The following is an 8056-nucleotide window of genomic DNA, read 5'->3' on the forward strand; positions in this document are numbered from 1 at the left end:
CCTTGCTTAAATAAATAGAATATACATAAACTTGGAGAATTATTCTTTTAATCTTAATTATATTGCAATTAAATACAGAAAAACAGATCAGTTTTTCATTCTCATTTTTTAAAAAATTAGTTTTCAAAAGTAACATTTAAAAACTTAAACAATATATATTTGTTTTTCCTCCAAATTTATTTGAAAAATTTCCAACCTACCAAACAGTTGAAAAAATAATACCATGAACAATTATTTACCCTTCATGTTGATTCACCAATTGACGAGTTGATAATATTTTGCCATATTTGTGCTCTTCTCCTCCTTCTTCTTTCCTGCCTTCTCCTCCTCCATCTCTATTTCTGTGCTGTGTGCTTTAGAGTGTAGCCCAGATGCCTTATAGAATGTCTCACCGTCTAGAATTGTCTGACTGCTTCCTCATGATTAAATTTAGGTTGAAAATTTTTGGTAAGAATACTATAGAGGTGGCAAGTGTTCTTACCACTGTATCACATCTGGAGGCACACAATGGCAGTTTGTACCCTTATTGGTGACACAAAGTTTGATTACTTGGTAAAGAAGGTGTACTTCAGATTTTTTCTCTTTTTATAGAGAAGTTGCTCTATTTCCCCTTCATAATTCCTAAGTAACCTGTGGCTAATACTTTTAAATCTTGTGCATATCCTGTTCATCACTAACCTTTCACTTTGTGGCTTTAGCATTTACCCATGAGCTATGCATAAATCAATTACTCATTGGTGGTTTTAAACTGGTAGCTTTCTAATTCAATCATTCTTTCAATAATTATTTGCTGCCATTATTCTGCAAAGAGCTTTTACTCCCCACCACCACTGCCTCAACTGTCCTCTAAAAGTTTTTAACAGTAATATCAATAAAATATCTCTAAAAATAGGCTTTCTAACTTTAAATCTAAACTTCTAAGTAATTTAAGATGTTTATCCTTCATATGAGGAAACATTTCCTAGAAGGAAGCTATGGGTTTTTTAGGTGCTTTATCAGGTTAATGCTGAAAATCACAAGTTATATTTTTTTCTTGTTGCTTCTAAAGATAGATTTTGACATAGACTTGAGCTGAAATACCTGACAAAAATAAAATATGTACTGATATTTTATGCTAAATCAAGCAGAGATGAACAGAAAGAATAGAAATTATCCTAAAAAAAAAAACAAAAAAACAAACAGACTAGAAACTATCTGAAGGTAGTGTTGAAAAATCCTGGCTAACAACTAAGAATTCTGTCCATAGATGTATACATTTACAAGCAACTATAAAATGTCAATTTGAATTCCCAAAACACACTGTTAAAGTGAATTAGATATTCACATACTTAGAAGTTTATGCTCTAGAATTTTACTAGTGATTCCTATAATATGCTTATGTTATTTCAATTTATCTGAAGGTAGTGTTCAAAAATCCTGGCTAACAACTAAGAATTCTGTCCATAGATGTATACATTTACAAGCAACTATAAAATGTCAATTTGAATTCTCAAAACACACTGTTAAAGTGAATTAGATATTCACATACTTAGAAGTTTATGCTCTAGAATTTTACTAGTGATTCCTATAATATGCTTATGTTATTTCAATCTGGAAATGACAAGTGTGAGGCAGAGTGAACTGTACTTGGTTTGCAAAACAGAGAACTAGAATAAAAGTGGGAATCTTGATTCTAACCCAAAAACTTATTTGCAAGATCACAATATTAGCCTAGCTGAATGAAGAAAAAGTGCACACACACAAAAAAAACTGGTTATTTATTATCATTACCTCCCTTAGAGAGGTTAATTTTTTGAACTGCAACATTAGACAGTATTTATACCTACTAATCATTCTAGTAAGAATTTTTTAAAAATTTTATATGTTACCTTATGTGAAACTGATTGTATCTATCATCACCAGATGGTTTTTTAATAGCTACTGCTAACTTCTTCCATCCTTCTTGAGGATCAATAAAATCTGACAGCTTCCTAATTAGTCCAACATTGAGGCAGCGCACATATGTTGATGGTGTTATGGATTTGTTCATCTTCTATTCCTATAACATGAAAAGTTCTCATTAAAATTTTATAGTAGTTTTAGCAATGGTATCTGTAAGCTTATATATTGCTCTTTGTTATAACATATGAAACATTGACAACTGATTACACTATAAGGGAACACTCTCAAGCCAACTACAGTTGACACTTGAACATGAGTTTGAATTGTGCAGGTCCACTTATACATGGATTTTTTTCAATAAATATTGTAAATATATTTTCCCTTCCTTATAATTTCTTAATAACATTTTTTCTCTAGCTTACTTTATTGTTGAAATAAAATATATAATGTATATAACATACAAAATATGTGTTAATTGACTATTTATGTTATCAGTAAGGCTTCTGGTCAACAGCAGTTTATTAGTAGTTAAGTTTTGGGGGAGTCAAAAATTATTCTAGGATTTGCAACTGTACAGGGGTCGGTGCCCATAACCCCTGTGGTTTTCAAGGGTCAACCGTAGTTGATAACCCAAGAAAAAAATTAAAATTGTGCTTAGTCAACAGCAGTTTATTAGTAGTTAAGTTTTGGAGGAGTCAAAAATTATTCTAGGATTTGCAACTGCACAGGGGTCAGTGCCCATAACCCCTGTGGTTTTCAAGGGTCAACCGTAGTTGATACTCCAAGAAATAAATTAAAATTGTGCTTTATTCATTTATCCTCTGGGCTTGCTTTCTTTTTCCACCTATAATATCAGTTAAAAAAATTAAGTTCGTTTTTTCTTTTCTGACATTGACATTTTCTGAGTGAAATTTACACAAAGGAGCAAAAAGTTTACTTTTGCAAAGATATTTTTGTGAACACATTCAGGAATCAAATCTATTAGTAAAAGAGATTTATTTTTCAATTTAAAATATTTTCCTCAATCAGTATTTACTATTAAACATTTATGCAACACTCTTTGGTAGAAGGAAAACAAAATATATCCTGAAATAATTTGTGTAGCATTAAAAGGTATGGTCTATTCATCAGCTTTTCACATAACATGCTCCTCCTTGATCTCTTCACATTTCTTGGGTCCATTGGACCTGCCTGATCACAGTTAATTCCCTACTAAGCCAAACTCTGTGGTTAACCACTTTAATTACTGTCTAGACAGAACTTTATTTCCTCAGTCCTCTTTTTCTTCTGCTTCTCCACCCTGGAGAGCTGCGGCCGGGGATAAATCTCATAATTTTACTTGTACACCAAAGCTAATGAATACATCTGTAGAGAACTAGATAACTCAGCTGAGTGTGGTGAATACAAATTTATGGGAATCCCCTTTCCATCAGGCAGACAATACTGCTCTTAACCCTTTTACTTGTCTTCACTCATTGTCCTTATTGACCCTTTCACATTTTTACCTCTCCACGTGGTTTTATTTGATCTCTATGTCCCTCACTCTCAGCATTTTCGAAGAAATCTATCTATGAAGGGAATAAGCTTAGGAAGAGAGAGAGAGGTGGAAGGAGAGAGGGAAAGAATAAGGGAGGGAGGGAGAGAAAGAGGGAGAGGGAGAGGGAGAGAGAGAGAGAGACAGAGAGAGAGAGAGAGAGAGAGAGAGAGAGAGAGAGAGAGAGAGAGAGAGGAGAGAGAGAGAGAGAGAGGACACCAGTTATCAAACCTGGTCACTTGGTTTCAGTACTCTTTACATTCTTACAAATTATTGTGGACACCAAGATATTTTTTTTTTATGTTGGTGATAACTACCGGTATTTACAATATTAGAAACTGACACTGAGAAATTTAAAAATAATAAATAAAAATAAAAAATGTACATGTTTGCACATTTTAATAAAAAATAAAAATATTTCCCCTTACAAAATAGAAGAGTGACGCTGTTTTACAGTTTTACAAATCTCTTTAATGTTTAACTTAATAGAGGACAGCTGGATTCTCATATCTGCTTCTACATTCAATCTGCTGCAATATATTGTTTTGGTAGATGTATATGAAGAAATTCCAGCTTCACACAGACATATAATTGGGAGAAAAAGGAGTATTTTAGTCATCTTTTCACAAACTAGTAGATATTTTTCTTTCATGCCATACTAAAACTTGATAAGTGATAGTTTCCAAAAAGTGTGTTGCAATGTGGAATCTGAAACCATATAATAAACTTTGTCAAATTAAAACCCATTGCATTTTGAATGAATCTTTTACAATATGTAATTTTGACCTTATGAACCTCCTGAAAGAGACTCAAGGACCCCAAACACACCTTGAACTGTTGATTTAAGGTTTAAGACTTAAGCTTGCTTGTAGATACAAAAGGGATATATATAGTGAATAGAGTATAAGGGAAGAGTCTCACCTTGAATAGAAGGAAACCTCTTCCTTTGAATCTAGAAAAAGGGAAGCAGAAGTTTGGATATAGATATATTTTAAGTGAGAGGAAGAATTCCCAGACAATGTATTTTCTCCATGAAGCAGGAGGTAAGGTCATCTAGGGCTAGGTTAAAAATTGCTCAAGCATCTTGAGGGCCAACTGGCAAATGCCTCCTGTTCCTTGAAGCGCATCACAAAAGGCGCTATTGACTTTCCCTGAATGCCATCTCTTTTGCTTCAAATTTCCACTGGTCATTCTTCTATTATAACAATGATCATATTTTATTGTTTATGTATCTGCCTCTCTCCTAGATGGTATGCTCTCACAGTTAGGGACCCAACCAAATTTAGCTTCAGCAGACATTCAAAATATTTGTGTTAAATGAAAGAAAGACTGATTTTTTTTTTTAAGTTAAGAAATCGTATCTGCCTATAGATTTTGCAGTTATTCCAGTCACATTATTTTAAAAAATTTATTCAGATTTCTCTCCAATGTAAGAAGTAGTTAAAGTAGAATTGCTTAGTAATCCAAAAGCTAGAGCTAAAATAAAGAGAATTGAAAACAAAAAGTATACCTTAAAACTAAGGATAATTTGGTAGCTTTCCTGCACCCAGATTTCTAGCAGAGGTGATGGAACAGGAATATTAGAAAAAGGAAGGCTTTCTAACAACTCCTCCACACATATATGCCTGGAAGTTCTCAACTCAAAATTTAAAATTTTTCTTTAAACATTCATTCATATATCACCCCCAATACATATTTGTAAGAATATGCACCAAAATTTAACTGTGGTTATCTCTTGATGTAATTTTTATGGTGGTTCTTTCATGTGCTTTTCTGCATTTTCAATAATGGAAATAAATTATTTGTGTAGGAAGTTTTTAAAAGTATCATCTCTCTCAAAGTGTTCAAGATTTTACTTTAGGGCGCTTAAGATTAATAGAAGTGGAACAGGATATATTGCTTACAAATAATAAATAAATATTTCCATAACTATTTTCTCATACCATTAATTTTCATGGTAAAGAAAAACCATTCACATTTCAAACAAGACAATCCAGATAAGAATAGAAGGTAAGGTGAAAATTGAGAAATAAACTAAAATCAGTGTCAGCTTGTGGAACGCAATGCCTTCCTACTCATAAGCATGTTCTCAAAGTACTGTGCCCAAAGTAAGATTCAAAAATTTCTCATCAAATGAATTAATAAAGTTTTAAGACTGTGTTTCATTACCACTCTGATCAGAAGAATAGGGTGTAGACGGGTAAAGGGACGTTGGACTTTGAGGTTGCATGGGCCTGGATTCTAATATTGCTTTTCCACAAACCAACTGTGACCGAGATCAGTAACTAAGTTTCTCTGGACCTTGGTTTCTTAATCGGAAAAACAGAGATAGTAATACTTAAGAGTTGCTATAAGATTTAAAATCAACAAATGTGAAGGGCTTAATCGTATCAATAACAGGTGATCAAAAAATGTAGTGATGATTATTTTATGGCAGAAGTTATTCTTATATCACATAAAAAAGAAATGTGCAGAGTTGTATTTAAGCTTCATTTTCAGAATAGTGGTAAGGGGCTATTGAGAGAGTAGAAATGAGATGTCTGAAAATATAGCTAAGCTTTTCAGATGGTGGTAGCCTTATTTTTATCACGCATAGTATGTTTAATATGTTTATAATCTTCCTAAAATGCTTATTCTGCTCCATGCTTTCTTAAGCAAAATATACCAGATAACCATTAATCTTTATTTTTGGACAACTCAATATCATCATTATGAAGCAAAGCTGGTGATATCTTCTAGATCCATTAAATTATATAGGGCTGCCATTCTCAAACTGGGGTTTATGGTAGTATGCCATAAATTAAACATAACACATCATTCTCAAACAATGATTTAACTCAATGGTAAGTAGTTTAAAACACTTTGGATATATTTAAAAAATTAAAATATTATTCATTCATCAAATATTTACTGAGTATCTACTTTGTGTTGGATATCGATCCAGGTCCCAGACAAAGCATTAGGAAAATAAGAAAAAATTAACTGAACTCATGGCACTCATATTCTAATAGAGGAAGACATGCAATAAGCAGATAAACTCAATGGTATGTTAGATGGTAGCAAATTAAGTGAAGAAAAAGAGAAGGGGTTTTAATTTTAAGTGGGATAGTTAGAGTAGGCCTCAATAAGAAGGTGCCATTTGATTAATTAAAAGTCTGAATCAATGAGAAAGACAGGCACTAGGATATTGTACGAAAATATTCCAAGGGTCTGAAGTGGGCCATTGAGAAAAAACAAGGAGAAAGTGAGACTGGAGAGAAAGGAGCAGGAAAGTAGCAGATTAGATGAAAGAGGTAACAAGGCCAGGTCTCCTGGGGCCTTATAGCTTTTATATTGACTTTGTTTACCTTCTGAGTGAGATGAGAAGGCAGTGGAGATTTTGAGAAGACGAGAGACATGCTCTATACAGATGTTCTAAGACATTAAGGTTGCTGCTGAGAATAAAGGATACTAGAGTAAGGGCAGAGAAACAGGAAGAGACCAGTTAGAGGACACCAATAATCCAGGTGAGAGGTACTGGCATCATGGATTACAGTAGTAGCAAAGAAGGTGCGAATTCCTAGGATGCTGAATATTTTCTGAAGTAGAGCAAATACAATCCTATGTCCTGCTGTGAAGAGTGAGAAGACCGCACCAAGGTTTGTGGCCTAAACAAGTTTCTTGACTGAGATGAAGACTGTGGAAGAAGCAATTTTGGCCTGGAAGATCATGAGCTCAGCTTGGACAGGTAGAAAGCAAACCTCAAGCGAATGTTTAGCATGCAAACAGGAGAATAAAATAAACCTGAACTTTCTGACGGTCTCAAGGAAACCTGAACTTTCTGGGGTCAGAAAGGGAAAAGATAGATTTTAATATTCTCTGCTCTTAGGGCTCCTTGGTCAGAAGCATTTATGAGGCACTAACAGAGCTATCTGTTCTACCCATTCTAAATGGCTTAAATGCTTCCTCCCTTTCTCCGTGCCTGCTTTTTATCTCTTTGTTTTCTCTCTTGCTTCAGAGTTGGCATGTCCACTTTCCCTATTTGATAATGTACTTATCTAAACCTTACAACCCCTTTCGGACTTCTAGTTTCTTGGAAGCCTGGAACCCAGAGAAAAAGCTAGAATCTTGTAAGGGCTCAGAATGCTTTCCATAGGACGAGCTTCTCTGCTGGGTGCTGGCCTTACTTCCTGGTTCTCAGGAAAAGAGATTTCATTTTGTAATCTGGCACTCGGACGGTACTAAGCGCAGGGGGTTGAGAAATTTATGGCGAGGTCCGACTGAGCCACAGAATGGCTGGGTGTCGCCTCTCCACGCTCCAAGTTCCTCTTCAGGTTGACTAACTTTTAGATCCCCTGGGACTCAAGTCTTTATCCTGGGGCAAGCTCTGCCCATGCAACCTATTTCGTCTTTGTCTCATTCTGAAGATAAGCGGTGAATTTCCTTCCGAAACGGTTCCTCAATAATCTTGGGGCAGATGGACAAAGGCGGGGGCTGTGGACTTCGGACAACCTGCCGTGAAAGAGGCGCGCACAGTTGGAATCCCTTACCTGCCCAAGCGCGGGGCGCTAGGTGCCGACGCGACCCCGCCCGGTGTCTCAGCAGATGAGGAATCAGGGCAATAGGAACGGCCAGGGAGGGGCGGGGCCGAACGGGCCTATC

General features: G+C 35.2%; 1 protein-coding gene across 3 annotated transcripts in view; it reads right to left on the bottom strand.

Annotated features, from left to right (window-relative positions):
* The window catches only part of IRAK4 (interleukin 1 receptor associated kinase 4), a 24020-nt gene extending 15986 nt beyond the window's left edge, over positions 1 to 8034 (bottom strand). Inside the window, exons 1-3 of one of the 3 annotated variants that reach the window (XM_006916880.3) lie at positions 7945 to 8034; positions 4337 to 4367; positions 1869 to 2038 (exon numbers count right to left, since the gene is read on the bottom strand). In XM_006916880.3, coding sequence (XP_006916942.1) covers positions 1869 to 2029 — 161 coding nt within the window. In that variant the 5' untranslated portion in view covers positions 2030 to 2038; positions 4337 to 4367; positions 7945 to 8034. Of the gene's footprint in view, positions 1 to 1868; positions 2039 to 4336; positions 4368 to 7944 lie in introns of those variants that run through there. The other 2 variants (XM_006916879.3, XM_025050271.1) reach the window with 2 other exon arrangements.
* Between the last annotated feature and the right edge of the window lie 22 nt (positions 8035 to 8056).

The sequence above is a fragment of the Pteropus alecto genome, unplaced genomic scaffold (assembly GCF_000325575.1).
Source record: "Pteropus alecto unplaced genomic scaffold, ASM32557v1 scaffold196, whole genome shotgun sequence".
In the NCBI taxonomy this organism is placed as follows: Eukaryota; Metazoa; Chordata; class Mammalia; order Chiroptera; family Pteropodidae; genus Pteropus; species Pteropus alecto.